Genomic DNA, 21,750 nt, shown 5'->3' with positions numbered 1-21,750 from the left:
AAGGGGCGGAGTCTAGGACCTCTCGGGAAGTTTGGTCCTCGGCAGCCTCCGTCCAGGGCCAGCGCGGCAGGAGGTCCTGGGGTGGGGTCGCGGAGCCGGCCTCGCGGTCCTGGCTGGAGATGGAGTTCGACAGCGAGGCTCTCAGGCGACTCCTTGGCAAGGTGCGGGCAGCCGGCCGGGCAGAGTCTGGGGCGCCGGGGTCCTGGGGCGTCCGCCCGTGGCCGGCCTACTTCCTCGGGGCGTTTACCGGCTTTTCTCGGGGCTCGGAGCCAGGGTGGGCTGGCCTGAAGCCGGCTGCGGGGAACGGGTGCGGTGCGGCCGCGGCTCTGGCCCCGCCCGCAGTTCCGAGATCCCCCCAGCCTGCACCCGCTCTTGGACCTTCTTCTCGCGCCACCAGCTTCTCTCTCTGTCTCGGCTCCAGCTCTCGCCTATCCCTTTAACCACGCCTTTCTCTCAGCAGAAAGGGCCTACCCCTACCCGCACCCCTCTGTTTTTGACTTGCAGTGTTCATCCTTTGTAAGACTCGGATGTTACTCCCTAGGAGATGGAATCACTCCCTCCTCTCTCCTTGCTTTCGGATATATCGATTATCACATCGTGGAGTAATTATCGCTATTCAGACCTTACTCTTTGAAGGTGAACTTCATGGCGGCACAGAGAGTGCTATATTTATTCCCCCATCTAGCCCTGTGCCTGACAACCACGGGGGTGCTAAGTAACTGCGGTGAATGAAAGATTGGTGTAGATTTGGGAATGAAAACAGGCTTGGAAGGCCCAGAAGAGATCCTCTTAACGTTGAAAGGTTGACTGGGAGGGCTGACCCAGAAGTCTGACCTGCAGTTCTAGGGCGTGACTAAGGTCAGTTTCCATGTTACACCAGGCCCTTGGTCCAGGCTGTCTGATTCCCCACCACTATATAGTCTGAGGCAGACTTTTCCACCAGGTTCTTAGTTCAGTGATTCATAACGCTTTTTAAGACTTCCCTGTGCGGAAAGCGTACATTTGTGACGTTTTTGCTGGGTTCGTGTCTTTTTGATTGAAATTGTTTATGTGCCTGATTTGGATGATTTTATCTTTTGTGACAGATGTGTAAGTCTCGTAGGAAAAGAAGTATCATCGTACCTAGGGTTACAGGTTTTCTGGCTCCTCTTCAGAGAATATTAAAAGACCACTCTATCAAGTTTTTCAATGAGGGAAGCGTGATGTATTGTCCAGGGGGAAGAATTGCTGAAGTTGAGACGAGAAAAAAAAACTTCATAATTTTGGTGGGACTGGAATGCAGGAAAAAGATAAAAGAGAGACAGTGATTTTCTCAAGGGTTGGAGCAGAATAGTTGAGGAAGGTTTTTATCAGTGCATAGCATAGAGTCTGGAACACTGGTGCTTAATAAATGTCTGTTGGATATGTAAATTAAGTAAACCAGTTAGAAACAAGTCAGGCTAGCAGATATTTCCAAAGTTCCTTAGTCCTTGAAGTAGGCAAATGATGTAACAACTTAATATTCAGAAATAATTTTAGTGCTGCAAATTTTGTAAACAGTATATTAAAATCAATCAACTGTATGGAGCACGTGAAAAATCTTCTTGAAAACAAAGGAAGCCTTATAAATATTCCTGCCTAGATAAATATATCAGCTTCATGGATATGAAGATATCTGCTTTCTGCAGAATGATCTATAGAGTCAATGCAATTCCAATCAAAATTCTAACAGGGTATTTGGGGAATTTTTCAAACTGATTCTAAAATTCATTTGGAAGGACAAAAGGCCAAGAATAATCTTGACATTGGTACAGAAGAATAGGTGTGGGGCTTGCTTTACCAGATATCAAGACTTGAGACCTGGTGTGGTATTGGTATAGGATAGACTCATGAACCAGGGGAGCAGACTAGAGGGCTTAGAATCATGTTCGCATATGTTTTGAAAATGCTATATAAAACGAGGCATTGCAGAAAACTACAGAAAGGAGACTACAGGGACAAATGATTATTCATGTTGGAGAAAATGAAATTGGACCTTACTAACTAACTAAAAATTCCCCATGGATTAAAGATTGAAATGTAAGAGATGAGCTTTAAAACGTACAGAGATAAAATGGAGGGAAGAATCTTCATGAACTCAGAGTATGCAAACATTTTTTAAACAAGATGTAAAAAAAAAAAAAAAAAAAGATGTAAAATACTCAAAGAAGAGACTGATAAATTTGACTGCATTCAAATTAAGAACTTTTATGTATAAAAAGACATCATGAAGAGAGTGAAGAGGCAAAATACAAACTTGGCGAATAATATTGTAATGCATAATTGAGAAAGTATTGGTATCCAGAATATATAAATTAGCCTACATATCAATATTAAAACCAATACAAAATTGGACAAAAGGCGTGAATAATCATTTTTTGAAAAATAAAAGAAGACGACAGGGAAATGAGTGTTTGCCCAGTCCACTAGTAACCGTGGAAAAGCAAATTGAGACCATTAAAACACCATTTTCTCTCACTATGTGGGTGACTTAGTTGCTCAGTCCTGTCTGACTCTTTGCAACCCCGTGGACTGTAGCCCACCAGACTCTCTGTCCGTGGATTTTTCCCAGCGAGAATACTAGAGTGGCTTGCCGTTTTCTCCTCCAGGGGATATTCCTGACCCAGGGGTCTCTTGCATTGTCAGGCTAATTCTTTTCCACTGTGTCACCTGGGAAGCCCCACTGTTGGTGGTTAAATGGTTATTTAACCATTTGGGGAAACAGCTTGGGCTTTTTAAAATTAATTTGATTATGTCTATTTTATGTCCTTCTACATCTAAGTAGATACCATAGATGATTCATAATATATGAAGCAAGAGACATTTGCAGAATTATTCATAATTCAAAATTAGAAACAACCCAGATGTTCATTGATGGAAAGATAGTTTGTTCTGTACTCATTCACACCATGGAAAACAGTACTCTGCAGCAGTGAAAATGAATGAAATATTACAATATGCAGCAATAGGAGTGAATCTTAGAAACAGTATGTTCAGGGAAACAATGGGAGATTATATACAAAACTATATTTTAATTAAACCAAGAAGCAGCTAAGCAGTAGAGTGGTATTTAAGGATGCACAAATATGATAAACACTATGGAGGGGAAAGGCAAAGGAATATGACTATACAATTTAAGGTAGGCAGTTGAATGGTTGAGAGAAGAAAAACCCAGACAGATGTAATGGGATTGGAAAGGTCTGTGCTGTCCAGTAGTATGGTAGCCACTCACCACATGTGGCTTTTTATATTCATCAAAATTAGATAAAATTAAAAATTGGGTTTCTCAGTCACACCAGCCACAAGTGTCGGTAGCCACATGTGGCTACTGTATTCAGCAGCACACACAATGATCTTTTCCATTATGGCAGAAAGTTTTGCTGGACAGCACTAGAGGGTATGTTGGTTTCCGTTCCGTTCCGTCGCTCAGTCGTGTCCGACTCTTTGCGACCCCGTGGACTGTAGCCTAACCAGGCTTCTCCATCCATGGGATTCTCTAGGCAAGAATACTGGAGTGGGTTACCGTTTCCTTCTCCAGGGGATCTTCCCGACCCAGGGATCGAACCTGGGTCTCCCGCATTGGAGGCAGACGCGTTAACCTCTGAGCTACCAGGGAAGCTTATAAGTGTTTATTTTTCAAAATGTGTATACATGTTTATGTGTATGTGTGTGTATATATATATTCTTTCAGTTCAGTTCAGTTGCTCAGTCGTGTCCAACTCTTTGCGACCCCATGAATCACAGCACGCCAGGCCTCCCTGTCCATCACCAACTCCCAGAGTTCACTCAAACTCATGTCCATCGAGTCGGTGATGCCATCCAGCCATCTCATTCTCTGTCGTCCCCGTCTCCTCCTGCCCCCAATCCCTCCCAGCATCAGACTCTTTTCTAGTGAGTCAACTCTTCGCATGAGGTGGCCAAAGTATTGGAGTTTCAGCTTTTTAGAAAGATTTTCTGGTTCCCTAATTTCTATTTCTACCTTCCCTGGCTGAGTTGCCTTGAACAGGTAACTTAACCTAGATTTGCTCACTCATAAAATCATAGGATTGGACCTAATTTGTATGCTTAATTTGTTTAAAAAAGTGAAATGATGCCATAAAATACTCCTCAGTATCCAACATTTGAGCACTGTCATACAGGAGTACTCTGATGTTCATAAATATCAGTCTACTAAATAAGCATACTGCAGTGGAGCAGATTAAGATTGAATTTTAGTAACTTCTCAATTTTTCTGTCTTACTCATTTTTTTAATACATAATTTTATTTATTTATTTATTTTTGGCTGTGCTGGGTCTTCATTGCTGCCCAGGCTTTTCTCTAGTTGCGGTGAGCAGAGGCTGCTCTCTAGTTTCAGTGCATGGGCTTCTCATTGAGGTGGCTTCTCTTGCTATGGAGCACGGCTCTAGGGCAAATGGGCTTCAGTAGTTGCAGCACGTGGGTTCAGTAGTTGTGGCTCCTGGGCTCTGGAGCATAGGCTCAATAGTGTGGCACGTGGGCTTAGTTGTTCGTGGCATGAGGAAACCTCCTGGATCAGGGATTGGACCCATGTCTCCTGCACTGGCAGGCAGATTCTTTACCACTGAGCCACCAGGGAAGCCCCAGTCATAATGATGTTTATGATAGTGTAATTGATTTAGTTTTAGGATTTCATGGGCCGGTTTTCCTCTTTAGTTTGCTGCTTGCACCCTCTAAGCAGATGGCATTGTCTGAGGTATATCTTTAGAGAATGCTACATAGACTTCTCTTAGGTGGTATAGGAATAATAATGGGTTATATGTTAATAGTCATGGATTATATTTAATATTACACTAAGAAGATACTCTATTTCATATAGACTAAAAGGGACATGACTTTTTTTTTTTTTGGCCATACTGCAAGGCATGCAGGATCCTAGTTCTCCAACAGGGGATTGAACCTGGGCCCATGGCAGTGAGAACATGGAGTCCTAACCACTGGACCTCTAGGGATTTTTCCATAATATATATATTTTTTAACAGATAAAATAGATCTTTTTCATCAAGAATGAAAATCACCTATTTGACTAGTAGTAGTATTTGGGTTTTCAAGCCCTAACAAAGAGTGCTTTTGTCCTTTTTCAACAGACTTTCATGTTACTTTGCAATTAGATAAATTCTAGTAAATATCCCTATGTAGCCATTAATTACTATATTCTCAGAGGATGTTAAGAATGTAGAAAACAGCATATAATACCAAATAGAAAACAAAAGAGAAATGATATGATTCATAATAAATGTGTAATCCAAGTGACGTCAGTGTGGCTTTTTGTACATTTGTTTAATGTGTAGAGTTGGGATGATTTCATTCACTTTTGATTTCACTGAATCAGGAACACTGAATCTGGGATTCATGTTTACCCTGCTGTGGTAAATACTGGTCGACCCTTTATTTTAGTGATCTTAGTGATTGATGCTCCTGTGGATCATAATTGCTTTCTATATCCACCCTACTTGTATGACTGTCTCTTTGCTGGCTGCCGTCCAGTTAGCCTACATTTATTGAAGGCATGCCCTGTGCAAATTGCTGTGGGGAAATGCAGAGATGAGTAAGAGTTTTCTGTTTTCAAGTTGTTAATAAATGATATGCTTTTTCTTCTGCCAATTTGTTTCCCCAGAACAAAATGGCCTCCTAAAATGACCTTCCTCCTTCGCTCTATTTTTCTATACCATTCTAGACTCTAATGTGAGTTGTAGACAGCTCTTTTCAGAGGCCTTTCTGTAACTTTGATATGCTGTCGATTCATCATTTCCTGTCTGCACTTACTGTTGTATACACATTTCATTTAATACCTCACTTTTACAAATGTTAATCATGAGATTTTCATACTTTCATGCTGAAGTTGCCAGGTGGTAGAGCTATATCTCTTGCACATGAAAAATTGATCTTGTACATGAAAACAAAAAGATTCAGAGAGAGGAAACAGGATCTGTTAGAAGTTATTCTTGATTTTCTCCTAGTTACCTCCAGCCCTAGGCAGTCACTAATCTACTTTTTGTTTCTATGGATTTGCCTATTTTTGTACTTTATATGTAAGTCATTTAATATGTGGCTTTTTGTCTGTTTTCTTTCACTTAGTATAATATTTTCATTGTTTATCCATGTATATATCAGTTCTTTATTCATTTTTATGGGTGAATTCCATTTTATGGATATATCATACTGGACATTTGGATTGTTTTCCTTATTGACTGTTATAAATAATGCTGCTATGAATAACTGTGCACAAGTTTTTGTGTGGACATGTTTTCATTTTTCTTGGGTGTATGCCTCAGAGTGGAATTGCTGGGTCATACGTAACTCTAACAGGCTTCCCTAGTGGCTCAGTGGTAATGAATCTGCCTGCCAATGCAGGAGACGTGGTTTCCGTCCCTGTGTTGGGAAGATCCCCCAGAGAAGGAAATGGCAACCCACTCCAGTATGCTGGCCTGGGACATCCCACGGACAAAGGAGCCTGGTGGGCTACAGTCCATAGGATCGCAAAGAGTCAGACACGACTTAGCGACTAAGCAACAACAATGGTAACTCTTCTTTAATCTTCTGAAGAACTGCCAGACTCTTCCACAGCAGCTGCACCGTTTTACCACCAGCAGTGGTGTGTGTGTAGAGGGTTCTGATTTCTCCTCATCCTCTCCCACATTTGTTATTGTCTTTCTTATTGTAGCCTGTCTTTTGATTATAGTATGACTGCTGATTTTTTTGTTCTTTTTTAAGATTGTTTAGGCTGTGTTCTTTGAATTTCCATATGAATTTTAAGATCGCTTTGTGAATTTTTGCAAATGAGCAAAAAAAAGTCAGCTGGGATTTTAATGTGGATTGTTGATCATTGAATCTGTTGGGGACTACTGCCATCTTAACAATATGAAGTTTTCTGATGTAGCAACAAGGGATGTCTTTCTATTTACTTCAGTTCAGTTCAGTCGCTCAGTCTTGTCCGACTCTCTGCAACCCCACGAATCATGGCACGCCAGGCCTCCCTGTCCATCACCAACTCCCGGAGTTCACTCACACTCATGTCCATTGAGTCGGTGGTGCCATCCAGCCATCTCATTCTCTGTCGTCCCCTTCTCCTCCTGCCCCCAATCCCTCCCAGCATCAGAGTCTTTTCCAGTGAGTCAACTCTTCGCATGAGGTGGCCAAAGTATTGGAGTTTCAGCTTCAGCATCAGTCCTTCCAATGAACACCCAGGACTGATCTCCTTTAGGATGGGTTGGTTGGATCTCCTTGCAGTCCAAGGGACTCTCAAGAGTCTTCTCCAACACACCACAGTTCAAAAGCATCAATTCTTCGGTGATCAGCCCTCTTCACAGTCCAACTCTCACATCCATACATGACCACTGGAAAAACCATAGCCTTGACTAGACGGACCTTGGTTGGCAAAGTAATGTCTCTGCTTTTTAATATGCTATCCAGGTTGGTCATAACTTTACTTGGACCCACTTTAATTTCTTTCAACAGTGTTTTGTAGTTTTTAGAGTCTGTTTTGCATCTTGTTAAATGTATTCCTAAGTATTTTATTCTTTTTGATTGTTTTCTCAATGAATGGTAATAGACTCTTAACATACTTTTTTTTCATTTAATCCCCAGCACAAATCTAAGAGGTGGAGTCTAGGAGTCTCCTTCTCTTTGCCAATGAGAAAAGATCAAGGAAGTTAAATTATTTTCCCCACAGGGCAACCAGGGTAGTGTTTCTGAGACTATATCTGGATGAATGAGGAGACAGTTCTCTCAGCCTGACTGCAAACCCTTGCATGCTTTCTGTTCTTTCTTTGAAACCCAGTTGTAGTACCAGGAAGGGGAATTCAAGGTATCTCAAGTGAATGAGGTATTCAGGCATGAGAGGTGGATCTTTAACCATGGTGTCAGGAGTGTAATTTCATATAGATATTAAAGGTCCAGGCACTGGGTTTGAGCTCTCGTTTCACTTGCTATCTAACTCAGCAAGCTATTTTGAGCCTCTAGCTTTCATTTTCTATAAAGTCGAGCAGTTATAAGCCCTACCTACTTCATGCTGCTGCTGCTGCTGCTAAGTCACTTCAGTCGTGTCCGACTCTGTGTGACCCCATAGACGGAAGCCTACCAGGCTCCCCTGTCCCTGGGATTCTCCAGGCAAGAACACTGGAGTGGGTTGCCATTTCTTTCTCCAATGTGTGCAAGTGAAAAAGGGTTGTTATTAATGAGATTAAATCAAATACCATTCATGGTTGTAAAACTCAGAGCCCAGGGCCTAGCCCATAGTAAGTGTTCAGTTAAATGTTAATTTGTAATTGTTCCGTTGTCTAAAGTTTTATTCTTATTCTGTGTTCATTTTTCTCTTTTCAGTACAAGTTCAGGGATCTAACTGTGGAAGAACTAAAGAACGTAAACATGTTTTTCCCACATTTCAGATATTCCATGGATACCTATGGTAAGAATCATTTACTCTAGTTTTTGCTGCATTATTAAACTATTAATTATTTGTTCTTAGAGAGCTATAACTGTATTGTAATTTCTCATTTCTCTCTTTAATCCCCTGATTCTGAACTACACTTTATGACCTGTGGTTTTTAAGGAAACTTGAAGTTAATAAAATTTGTATTGTATTAGTTTTCTATTGCTGCTATAACAAATAAGCATACAGTGAGTGTCTTGAAACAAATTTACTATCTTATGGTTCTGTAAGCTAGAAGCCCAGCATAAGTCTCTGTAGGTTGGAAATATTGGTAGGTCTTATTTCCTTTCTGGAGGTTCTGGGAGATTTAAAAAAAAAAAAAAAGACAAAAAAGACTCTTACCTTTTTTAGTTTTTAAAGGTCACCCATATTCTTTGGCTGAGAGTCACCTTCCTTCATTTTTAAAGCTAGCAATTTGCATCTCTCTGACCATCCTTCACAAATCTCCACAGAAAGGGTTTTCTGCTTTAAAAAGAAACGTTTTTTAAATCTATTTTATTTGGCTGTGTTGGGTCTTCATCGCTGCACACGGGCCTTCTCTACTTGGGGCAAGCAGGGGCTACTTTCTAGTTGTAGTGCTTGGGCTTTTCTGTGTGGTGGCTTCTCTCATTGTGGAGCACGGGCTCTGGAGTTTTCAGGCGTCAGTAGTTGTGGCATGTGACTTAGCTGCCCCGCGTCATGGGGGGTCTTCCCCGACTAGGGATTGAACTGGTGTCCCCTATGTTGCAAGGCAGATTCTTAACCTCTGGACTACCAGGGAAACCCAGGTTCTCTGCTTTTAAGAACCGATTGTGGGGCTTCCCTGGTGGCTCATTGGTAAACAATCTGCCTGCCAATGCAGGGAGCATGGGTTCATGCACCAAACTGTTGAGCCTGTACTCTGGAGCCTGGGAGCCACAGCTACTCAGCCCATGTGCTGCAACTACTGAAGCCCACATGCCTTAGAGCCTGTGCTCCGCAAGAAGAGAGGCCACTGCAGAGAGAAGCCCACACGGTGCTACTAGAGAGTGGCCCCCACAGCCACAACTGGGGAAAATCCTGCGCAGCAGTGAGGATCCAGCACAGTGAAGAATAAATAAATAATAAGAGAGAACCAAATGTGATTAGCCTCAGTTCAGTTGCTCAGTCGTGTCCAACTCTTTGCGACCCCATGAATCGCAGCACGCCAGGCCTCCCTGTCAATCACCAACTCCCGGAGTTCACACGAACTCATATCCATCGAGTTGGTGATGCCATCCAGCCATCTCATCCTCTGTCGTCCCCTTCTCCTGTCCCCAATCCCTCCCAGCATCAGAGTCTTTTCCAGTGAGTCAACTCTTCTCATGAGGTGGCCAAAGTATTGGAGATTCAGCTTCAACATCAGTCCTTCCAATGAACACCCAGGACTGATCTCCTTTAGGATGGACTGGTTGGATCTCCTTGCAGTCCAAGGGTCTCTCAAGAGTCTTCACCAACACCACAGTTCAAAAGCATCAATTCTTTGGCAATCAGCTTTCTTCACAGTCCAACTCTCACATCCATACATGACCACTGGAAAAACCATAGCTTGGACTAGACGGACCTTTGTTGGCAAAGTAATGTCTGTGCTTTTTAATATGCTGTCTAGGTTGGTCATAACTTTCCTTCCAAGGAGTAAGCGTCTTTTAATTTCATGGCTGCAATCAGCATCTGCAGTGATTTTGGAGCCCCCAAAAATAAAGTCAGCCACTGTTTCCAGTGTTTCCCCATCTATTTGCCTTGAAGTGATGGGACCAGATGCCATGATCTTAGTTTTCTGAATGTTGAGCTTTAAGCCAACTTTTTCACTCTCCTCTTTCACTTTCATCAAGAGGCTCTTTAGTTCCTCTTCACTTTCTGCCATAAGGGTGGTGTCTTCTGCGTATCTGAGGTTATTGATATTTTTCCTGGCAATCTTGATTCCAGCTTGTGCTTCTTCCAGCCCAGAGTTCCTCATGATGTACTCTGCATATAAGTTAAATAAACAGGGTGACAATATACAGCCTTGACGTACTCCTTTTCCTATTTGGAACCAGTCTGTTGTTCCATGTCCAGTTTTGACTGTTGCTTCCTGACCTGCATACAGGTTTCTCAAGAGGCAGGTCAGGTGGTCTGGTATTCCCATCTCTTTCAGAATGTTCCACAGTTTATTGTGATCCACACAGTCAAAGGCTTTGGCATAGTCAATAAAGCAGAAATAGATGTTTTTCTGGAACTCTTTTGCTTTTTTGATGATGCAGCAGATGTTGGCAGTTTGATCTCTGGTTCCTCTGCCTTTTCTAAAACCAGCTTGAACATCTGGAAGTTCACAGTTCACGTATTGCTGAAGCCTGGCTTAGAGAATTTTGAGCATTACTTTACTAGCATGTGAGATGAGTGCAATTGTGGGGTAGTTTGAGCATTGTTTGGCATTGCCTTTCTTTGGGATTGGAATGAAACCTGATCTTTTCCAGTCCTGTGGCCACTGCTGAGTTTTCCAAATTTGCTGGCGTATTGAGTGCAGCACTTTCACAGCATCATTTTTCAGGATTTGAAATAGCTCCACTGGAATTCCATCACCTCCACTAGCTTTCCATTGCTGCTCTGCAGATAGGTTCGTCAGTACCATCTTTCTAGATTCCGTATGTGTGTATGAGTATACGATAATTGTTTTTCTGACTTACTTTACCTGTATAATAGACTCTAGGTTCATTTTCTTCATTTGAATTGACTCAAATGTGTTCCTTTTTATGGCTGAGTAAATATTCCATTGTATATATGTCCCATATTTTCTTTGTCCATTCATCTGTCGATGGACATCTAGGTTGCTCCCATGTCCTAGCTATTGTAAATAGAGCTGCAGTGAACATTAGATGCATGTGTCTTTTTCAGTTTTGGTTTCCTCAGGGTATATGCCTACTAGTGGGATTGCTGGGTCATATGGTGGTTTTATTCCTAGATTTTTAAGGAATCTCCATACCACCTTCTATAGTGGCTGTATCAATTTGTATTCCCACCAACCGTGCAAGAGGGTTCCCTTTTATCCACACCTCTCCAGCATTTATTGTTTGTAGATTTTTTATGATGGCCAAAGAATAGCTGATTTTATATGTGGAATAAGTGATGAGATTCTGACCCATCTGTTTCTTGCCTTTCTTGAATAACACCCTGGCATCTGGTACATAAATGCCTGGGATGGGGGATTTAACAGCTACTGTTTGTTGAACACCAAATATGTTTCCAAATGTTTTATCTATATTATTTTACATACTCTTTTACAACCAGAACTGTGAGGTGAGTATTACCATCTTCAGTTTTCAGAGAGTTTAAATAACTTGCTTAAGATTACACAGCTAGTTAGGCTTGGGGTTGGAACTTGTACTCATGTTCATCTTGCCCTCTGCTTAAATAATACATGTTCTTTTATGATGTCTTCCGTCATCTTATAGATTTAAAGCTTTGTTGTACTAGTTAATTATCTCTTTTCTCTCATCTAGAGAAGTGAGCTATGGTTCTATTAAGCCCTCCAACTGTAGGATTAATATTGCCAATGTACATTTTGTTACTAAAGACAGTGTTGGTCATGTGTTATAATCATTTCTCTTTTGGCTTTTTGAATAATTTACATGGACAATGACTGTAGTTTCTGTACCACATTTCCAGAGTGTTGTGTCCCCGAGAAACAATCTGTGTTCTACTCCCCTGTCCATTTTAGTTTTTGCCTGAGAGCGACCCTTCACCCATTGTTATCTTTCACTCATGTAGTTCAGGTCAATATGTGTACTTATGTACACTCTTGGCCTTGGGTTTTCTGTTAGCCTAGCTTTTCCTCTTCTCCCTTTCTGATAAGTCATCAAATCTATTTAGACTTTTTTCTTGCACTGCCCAAGTAGTATAGTTAGCTACTGAGATCTTGAAAGGACCGTGTTCTAAGGCAGTTTGAGAGTTTGAAACCACATGTAGTGTTTTCTGTATCCAGTTCAGAAATTAGGGCATTAGCTCTCCGTCAGTGTGTTCCAATCGTTGATGGATAAGTTGAAACTTCAGCAATGTGAAGACTGAAAAAAGGTTGAGAATAGTAGACTTTGAGAAATCAAAGATTATTAGTAATCTTTCTGGAAGGTCACTTTCAAAAATAAAACCTTTTTTTCTGATTATAAAATTTATAATCTGATATCTGAAAGTGATTATTAACTGATGTTACTTAGACCTGACAATTATTTGATAGCGTCCACACATTTTATAATCCTTTACTTCTTATAATGGGTTTTCACATGGTCTCATTTGATCCTTGTGACAATTTTGTGATGCAGTCTTTATCTTACAGACAATGAAACTGAAGGTCAAAGAGATTAAAGTAACCAAAAGTCACATGCCTCTGTTGATGGCGGTAATTAATAAACAGTCTGTAATAGGAATAGAAAAGAGGTTTTTTTAAAAAATTTTTATTTATTTATGGCTGTGCTGGGTCTTCATTGCTTTGTTGGGGCTTTCTCTGGGTGCGGTGAGTGGGGGGTCTTCTTCGTTGTGGTGCAGGGGCTTCTCACTGCGGTGGCTTCAGGAGCTGCAGCACTCAGGCTTGGTAGCTGTGGCTCAAGGGTTCCAGCCTGCACGCCCCGTGGTTGTGGTGCACAGGCTTAGTTGCAGTGCGCCACGTAGTATCTTCCTGGACCAGCGATCGAACCCGTGTCCTCTGCATTGGCAGGTGGATTCTTAGCTACTGAGCCACCAGGGAAGTTCAGAAAGGAGTTTTATTCAAGCCAAGCTGAGGATCATAGCCTCTCATAAAGTTCTGAAGGGCTAGTCTGAAGAAGCATGGTTTTTAGCACAGTTTTATATGTCAGAGCAAAGAGCATCAAACGTGACAGGGGTTCATTCCTTCAAGGTTTCAGAAAAAAGATGAGCATACACACAGTGAGTCAACATGGCCTTGACACCTGTGAAAGGAACTTGATCATTGAAGGAGTACTAGCATTGATGTTTTAGGAAAGAGGGGAATTTATCTCTGTCTTCAAAACAAACATACTTTGCTTCTGGACAATGTATCCTTTTCTTTCACTGTTAAGGCAAATTTAACACAATGTATGTTTAAGGGGTCACAAAACTGGCTATTCTAGTTAGCATAAAGCTTAAGTTAAATAATGTATGAGCCAGGATGACTTCCCCATATCTCAGTATGTAAAAGTTTCTTCCATCACCTCTAAGTAGGAAAGCAAGCCAAGAATTTGGTATTTAATATCAAAGTCCTGTGTTCTTTCAGCTACCTGCTCTGCTTTCTAAGAGAACATCATTTAGTACTTTGCCCTTGTCAGTGTAGTTACTGGTTCCTAGATTATGGTATTTACAAATTGTGTGTTTCTGTATGTGTGTATGTGCATGCATACACGTTCATAATACAGTTCTTCCTACTTCTGATTGCACTTTTTGGGACTTTTTTTTCTTCTAGTTTTCAAAGATAGTTCCCAGAAAGACCTACTGAATTTCACTGGTACTATTCCTGTGATATATCAGGGTAAGTATGGAAGTTGAGAAAATGTGGGAATTTTCTAAAAGAGCAATTTAATTAGAACTTGTATTTGTTTAGTTCCATAACATTCTCAAAGTTCTTTTTAAAGAACATTTTAAAAAGCTGGTTGATTTTTAATTAAGTAATTATTTATTTTTAATTAATTTATTTTTTTGGCCACAGCACGTGGCTTGTGGGATCTTCATTCCCCTAACCAGGAATCAAATCCTGGCCCCCAGCAATGGAAGCTTTGAGTCCTACCCACTGGACTGGCAGGGAATTCCTTCACTTAAAATGTATATGATCTATACTGAACCTTACTGGATTTAGCAGAATGTTGTCCCAGAGAAGGAAGGCCTAGGTGTTAATATCAACAAATTCAATTCAGTTCAGTGGATATTTATTTATTGAATGTCAGCTTCTGCCCACTACCCTGCTAGGTTTTGAGGTACACACAAGTGATCCGGACAGACATAAGCCTGTGCTTGTGGAGAGTTTACTCTGCTTTCCATAGAAAACTGCAGGGGTTCCACATTTTTTTCCCATTGCATGTTTTGTTCCCCTTCCTTTCCCTCTGCATGATGTAGCATTATCCCCATTCTATAGGTGAAACTGAATCCTGGTCATGTGGTGTATCTGAGCTCACACAGCTGGTTATCAGACTGGAACTTAGAACTCCAGTAGGAAAATTTTAAAACACAGAGCCCATTAAAACTCAAAAAAAGCAACATATTTTCAGATGACCTGACAGGTTAAAATAGTTAAGTATTGGCCCAGAAAGGAAAAAAAAATCACTAACTTACCTGTAATTAATTCTTAATTATGATGGATTGATTGATTTCATAGTTCTTAGCAACCCCTGTGATTTCAAGGGTAGTTGCATATTGACAGAGGAACTTACGGATTTAAATGAATCATTGCTTGTTAAATCATGTAGGGAGGTAACAAGAGGGCATAAAAGTTATCTTAAGTGTCGCTCATTGGCCCTCTGCATCTTCCTGGAGCCGTGGAGTCACTGATTCTTATGCTAGTGGTAATTCCAAGGTAGTAGTGCAATACGTTTTCATTTTGTTCCGTTCCGTCGCTCAGTCGTGTCCGACTCTTTGCGACCCCATGGACTGTAGCCTACCAGACTTCTCCGTCCATGGGATTCTCCAGGCAAGAATACTGGAGTGGGTTACCGTTTCCTTCTCCAGGGGATCTTCCCGACCCAGGGATCGAACCCGGGTCTCCCGCATTGGAGGCAGACGCTTTAACCTCTGAGCCACCAGGGAATAGTACACCCTTTTTTTCCCTTTTGCTTTTGACTAGAATTATATCAACTCCTTGTGATGCACACTAGTTATTTCTAAGCTGATAGGAGGAGGTCAGAGTGTATTCTCTCTCTCGCCTGTAATGTGGTCCGATGGTAGAGCCTAACTCTAGAATTTTGAGGATTAAGTGCACTGCTCTTAAGTAAAGCTCTTGGCTTTTACAGTTCCTGGCACATAGTAAGTGCCCAGTTAAATGTTACCCATTATTATTTCTTTGCCTTTGTTGCTCTCTTCTGGTTACTAGTTTTGTTAGTGTAATAATACATACTGGGCTTCCCTGGTCGCTCAGTGGTCAAGAATCCACCTGCCAATGCAGGAGACACGGGTTTGATGCCTCATCAGGGAAGATCCCACATGCCAAGGACAGCTAAGCCCATGCCCCACAACTGTTGAGCCTGTGCTGTAGAGCCTGGTAACTACTGAGCCCACGTGCCACAACTATTGAAGACCAAGTGCCTTAGAGCCCGTGTTCTAGGAGAAGCCACCTCAATGAGAAGCCCGTGCGCTGCAGCCACTCACAGCAATTAGAGAAGAGCTGTGCAGCAAGAAAGACCCAGCACAGCCAAAAATAAATTTAAAAAATTTAAAATAGAGGCCAAGTCTTATCAAAATAAAATATAATTTTTAAAAATACATGTTCATGATGAAAATTTCAAACAGTTGAGAAAAGATGAGGTTAAGCTTGTATCTAACCTCCCATTCAGTTCAGTTCAGTTCAGTCTCTCAGTTGTGTCCGACTCTCCGCGACCCCATGAACCACACACGCCAGGCCTCCCTGTTCATCACCAACTCCCAGAGTTTACTCAAACATGTCCATTGAGTCAGTGATGCCATCCAGCCATCTCATCCCCTGTCGTCCCCTTCTCCTCCCGCCTTCAACCTTTCCCAGCATCAGGGTCTTTTCAAAGGAGTCAGTTCTTTGCATCAGGTGGCCAAAGTATTAGAGTTTCAGCTTCAACATCAGTCCTTTCAATGAATATTCAGGACTGATTTCCTTTAGGATGGACTGGTTGGATCTCCTTACAGTCCAAGGGACTTTCAAGAGTCTTCTCCAACACCACAGTTCAAAAGCATCAATTCTTCGGAGCTCAGCTTTATTTATAGTACAACTCTCACATCCATACATGACCATTGGAAAAACCATAACTTTGACTAGATGGACCTTTGTTGGCAAGGTAATGTCTCTGATTTTTAATATGCTGTCTAGGTTGGTCATAACTTTTCTTTCAAGGAGCAAGTGTCTTTTAATTTCGTGACTTCAGTTACCATCTGCAGTGATTTTGGAGCCCCAAATAATAAAGTCTGTCACTGTTTCCCCATCTGTTTGCCATGAAGTAGTGGGACCGGATGCCATGGCAATCAGGCTCACACGTGCTTTGTCATGAGTGTGATATTAAAATGCATAAACGCTGCTGGGGAGGGGCACTGATGGAGGCAGCAGAACCTTGATCAACCAGGAAGATAACTTCAGTAGACATTAGTTTCCTTTTCTTTAAAGGGTAGTGATTAACATTAGAAAACGGCTCCATTGAGATTGGGACTACCACTCCAAAACAAAAAAATTCCATGGCCTAAAGAGTGACTTTTAAATGTTTGATTGTGACCCACAATAAGAAATACTTGCATATGCATAGTTATATACGTATATAACTAAAATTCCATACTACCTGCCATTTTCTGTTTGAGTCCATTTAAAAATTTTATTGTTTGCAGTCCACTAAATTAATTTCATGAGATATTGATTGTGACCAGCATTTGAAAAACACTAGTCTAGAGTATATAATGTTAGAGTGAATTCTGGAGAAATGTGACGATGTGTCTCAGTACTTGTCAGTCATTTTGTGGTGCTGTGATCACATGACTTTATAATCATAAAGTTAACTTTGGACCAACAGCTATGTCTGTTCCCATACTGTAAGTACTTCGATACTGTGTATGGTGACTGGTGTAACTAGACTTATTGTGGCGATTATTTTGCAGTATATAGAAATATTGAATGATTATGTTGTATATCTGAAACAAATATGTTATATGTCAGTTGTACCCAAATAAAAACAAAATTTTAAAATACTTCAATAAAGTTAGAAGAGGAATATGGTTCTGAGAACTGCTGATATAAAATAGTAAAAATCATACCAGGACGTTTCTATTATGTACTGACTTTCAGTCCTTTAGAATTACGTGGGAAGCTTTTGAAAAATGTTGTCCAGACCTGGTCCCATTGAATCATAAACTTGGGGGCGCAAGGACTGGGTATTGGTATATTTCAGAGTTCCTAAAGAGTTTCTTATACACAGGCAGAGCTGAGTATCATTGTGCTTAGGGGAGGAGGAAGCAAGATGAAAAAAATAAAGGATTTCCTTAGTGAGAAAAGATTTCTTCAGTAGAGGAGAAAACTTTTTTATTTATACCTTGCTTGTTTCTAAAATGGGTTTGAAAAAAATGTTAAAAATTGCCAAACCATCATGGTACTTACTGTGCTTCCCGGGTGGCTTGGTAGTAAAGAATCCTCCTGCCAGTGCAGGAATTGCGGGTTTAATCTCTGGGTTGGGAGGATCTCCTGGAGAAGGAAATGGTAACCCACTTACAGTATTCTTACCTGGGACAGAAAAGCCTGGTGGACTGTAGTCCATGTGGTCGCAGAGTCAGACATGACTTAGCAACTGAGCACAACATGGTACTTACCATGTCATGTACTGTTCTGAGCAGTTTATGTACCTTAACTGATTTTATCCTTACAACAATCCTATGAAGTAGGAGCTTTTATTACTCTTTTTTGTAGAGGAAGTAATTGAAGCACAGAGAAGTTAAGTAACTTGACTAAAATCCTATAGCTAGTAATGTGTGGAACTAGGATTTGAACCTAGGCATTCTTGCTCCTGAGCAGCCATGTTTGAAATACATTGAAAAATATATGCAGTAAGACTATGAAAGCAGGAACAAATATTGGGAGGTTCAATAGACGGGTTAAGGTAATTGATCAGATTTCTATTTTAAGGTTAGTTTTTGCACTTGGGTTTAGCTTTGGGCTTCCTCTAAACCAAAGCAGTCAGATTTTGGCTCTCACACCTGATGCGAAGAACTGACTCACTAGAAAAGACGCTGATGCTGGCAGAGATTGAAGGCGTGAGGAGAAGGGGACAACAGAGGATGAGATAATTGGATGGCATCACTGACTCAATGGACATGAGTTTGAGTAAGCTCCGGGAGTTGGGGATGGACAGGGAGGCCTGGTGTCCTGCAGTCCATGGGGTCGCAGAGTCGGACATGACTGAGCGACTGAACTGAACTGAACTGAGGCATGGTAGACATTGTTACATAGCATGTTACATGGTACATATACATGGAAGAGCTTTCACTTGGGTTCCTATCTCAGTGCACTAAAATTTAAGAGCCACTGAACAAGGTGACTGTTACGGTTATTTTCAGTTCTGAGTTCTGTGTATCTAACCCAGCTTGTATGTCACAGTATCTTTAATTAATGAGCAGCTTGAGGGCTAGTCTCAAATTCATCTTTCATTTGTTCATTCATTCATTCATTATTTATATAAGACACTTTTATCGCGCATCCAATATGTTAGGCACTGTAGTAGGGAACATGGAAATGAATGATATATGATCGCCTTTAGATGTTTATAGTGTTAAAGGGGAAATAGACTTGTAGACAGATGACTTGGGTGGAGCAAAGAATGTTATATAGAGAAAAAGTTGTATCCCTTACTCCTAGTACAATAGGTCCTATAAATATTTACTGAATTGAATTGAATAAGCTGGCCATTGTCTTGATTAATTTTCCTCAAATGTATGCTGGTGCTTTAATGGAAACGTGTTTTCAATATGAATGTGGATGAATATAGGGAAATAGGCCTCAGTTTACATCAGTCCTTTACCTATAAATTTGTCTAGACTTGTGTCTTAAGATGCCACGTAGCTATACCATAAATATAACGTGTGCTTTTCATTATTGTTTGAAGATGTGTTTGTTTTGTCTCAAATAGGTAATACATATAACATACCTATTCGTTTGTGGATTTTGGATTCTCACCCTTTTGCTCCCCCCATTTGCTTCTTAAAACCAACTGCAAATATGGGAATCTTAGTTGGAAAGCATGTGGATGCTCAAGGCAGAATATACTTGCCCTATCTCCAAAACTGGAGCCATGTAAGATCAATTTGGATTTTCTTTTGAAAATTTTTATTTTTCTGAATGTTTGTCTTTGATACTAATGGTACAAATAAGTTACTGAATTTTCTTTCAATGATATTCTTCTTATGGTCTTTAAACATACTGTGAAATTGAACTCCCTGGGGGTCACCCAAGTCCCAGAACCCTGGTGACAGCAGCCTGCTTGAATCTGCTCTCTCCAGGTCTGGGAACCAACCATTGTTTACTCCCTGTCGTTTGCTGTTTGATAAAGCAAATGAAGAGCTACTAGCAAAATATTGAGGCATTATTTCCTAGTTCCTCCCCAGTAAAGATTCTTGTGTAATAGGTATATTTATTTGTAGCTTTGCCTGTTTTTTAACCTTTATGTAAATTTAATTATATTGTATATAATCTTCTATCACATGCCTTGTTTTAACTGAGTGTTTTAAAAATTCACCCCGATGATGCATGAAACTAGTTTATATATTTTATAAGCCCTCACAAGGACTTCCCTGATAGTCCAATGGATAAGACTCCAAGCTTCCTCTGCAGGGAGCACAGTTTCAGGGCTCTAATCCTGTGTGCCATGGGACACGGCCAGATAAACAGATAAATAAAAGTAAAAAAATATGGCCCAGGTTTAAAACATAAAACAAAAAGAAACCCTCAGATTATGCATTCTACATATTTCATCTATCATTATATTAAGCGTTTTTCCATATTAGTATTTTCAAAACACATGGTTGTTAAATGGTTACCTGGTGATCCAGAATTAGTATATTGCATGATATGTTTGTAAATTGCTTTGTTAGAAATTTAATGATGAACATCCTTAAATGTAAATATTTGTAAATATAAAATGTTTGTACATTCTTATAAATCTTTAATAATTTTCTAATGATAAATCTCTCGGAATGAAATTATTGGATCAAAGTTTTAAAATGTTTTGAAGACTATTCTTATATTTTCCCAAATTGCCTTCCAAGAAGTAGACCCAATCTTGTGATTCTGCCATTAATAGAAATCAGTGAAGGAGGGTATCTGGTTTATAGCACCCTTGCTCTAAAGGGTGCTATAAAAGAAGGTATTATCTTTAAAACAAAACAAGCTTTGGCTTATCCCTATGGTTCATTTATTATTATTATTATTTATTATGGATATAGAATATGCTCTCATTTTTGTAAGTAAAACTTTTATGAAAAGAATTTATAATATATTTGTATATACTGAGAAAGTTGTAGGAATCAGAGAGGAATGAGCTTGAAGTATAGGGTGGTGTTAGAATTATCATTTCTTATTTTATATAGGTATTGTAAAAGGATGTGCAACTGTGGATGCATTTCACTTTGTTTTATGGTTTTCTATAAAGAAAACTTCTAAAAAGAAGAAAAAAAAAGAGTAAGAAAAGGAAAACATGCACACCAAATTGTCAGTAGTGGAGTTTAGATGGGGAGTTTACTTGATGAACTTGTAGATTATTTGCGTTGCTTGGTGATTTAGATAATAAAATTACCAGTTAAATGTGATGAATTCAGTTCAGTTGCTAAGTTGTGTCTGCCTCTTTGCGACCCCATGGACTGCGGCATGCCAGGCTTCCCTGTCTATCACCAACTCCCGGAGCTTGCTCAAACTCATGTTCATTGAGTCGGTGATGCCATCCAAACCATCTTATCCTCTATCGGCCCCTTCTCCTGCCTTCAGTCTTTCCCAGCATCAGGGTCTTTTCCAGTGAGTCAGTTCTTCGCATCAGGTGACCAAAGTATTGGAGTTTCAGCTTCAGCATCAGTCCTTCCAATGAATATTCAGGACTGATTTCCTTTAGGATGGACTTGGATCTCCATGCAGTCCAAGGGACTTTCAAGAGTCTTCTCCAACACCACAGTTCAAAAACATGAGTTCATGGCACTCAGCTTTCTTTATGGTCCAACTCTCACATCCATACGTGACTACTGGAAAAACCATAGCCTTGACTAGATGGACCTTTGTTGGCAAAGTAATGTCTCTGCTTTTTAATATGCTGTCTAGGTTGGTCATAGCTTTTCTTCCAGGCAGCAAGTGTCTTTTAATTTCTTGGCTTCAGTCACCATCTGGAGTGATTTTTGGAGCCCCCCAAAATAAAGTCTCTAACTGTTTCCATTGTTTCCCCATCTATTTGCCATGAAGTGATGGGACCAGATGCCATGATCTTAGTTTTCTGAATGTTGAGTTTTAAGCCAGCTTTTTCACTCTCCTCTTTTACATTCATCAAGAGGCTCTTTAGTTCTTCTTCACTTTCTGCATATCTGAGGTTATTGATATTTCTCCTGGTAATCTTGGTTCCAGATTGTGCTTCATCCAGCCTGG

General features: G+C 40.4%; 1 protein-coding gene across 3 annotated transcripts in view; it reads left to right on the top strand.

Annotated features, from left to right (window-relative positions):
- The first annotated feature begins 12 nt into the window (after nt 1-12).
- UEVLD (UEV and lactate/malate dehyrogenase domains) overlaps nt 13-21,750 on the top strand; it is a 53,035-nt gene continuing 31,297 nt past the window's right edge. The window contains exons 1-4 of one of the 3 annotated variants that reach the window (XM_055416015.2): nt 13-161; nt 8,357-8,441; nt 13,888-13,953; nt 19,259-19,422. In XM_055416015.2, the coding sequence (XP_055271990.1) occupies nt 120-161; nt 8,357-8,441; nt 13,888-13,953; nt 19,259-19,422 (357 nt within the window). In that variant the 5' untranslated portion in view covers nt 13-119. Of the gene's footprint in view, nt 162-8,356; nt 8,442-13,887; nt 13,954-19,258; nt 19,423-21,750 lie in introns of those variants that run through there. The other 2 variants (XM_055416016.2, XM_088832082.1) reach the window with 2 other exon arrangements.

This window comes from Moschus berezovskii, chromosome 25, assembly GCF_049115385.1.
Source record: "Moschus berezovskii isolate FMDL1 chromosome 25, NW_MosBer_1.0, whole genome shotgun sequence".
Lineage (NCBI taxonomy): Eukaryota > Metazoa > Chordata > Mammalia > Artiodactyla > Moschidae > Moschus > Moschus berezovskii.
The sequence above is the reverse complement of the archived record's forward strand: the minus strand, read 5'-3'. Positions and strand labels throughout refer to the sequence as shown.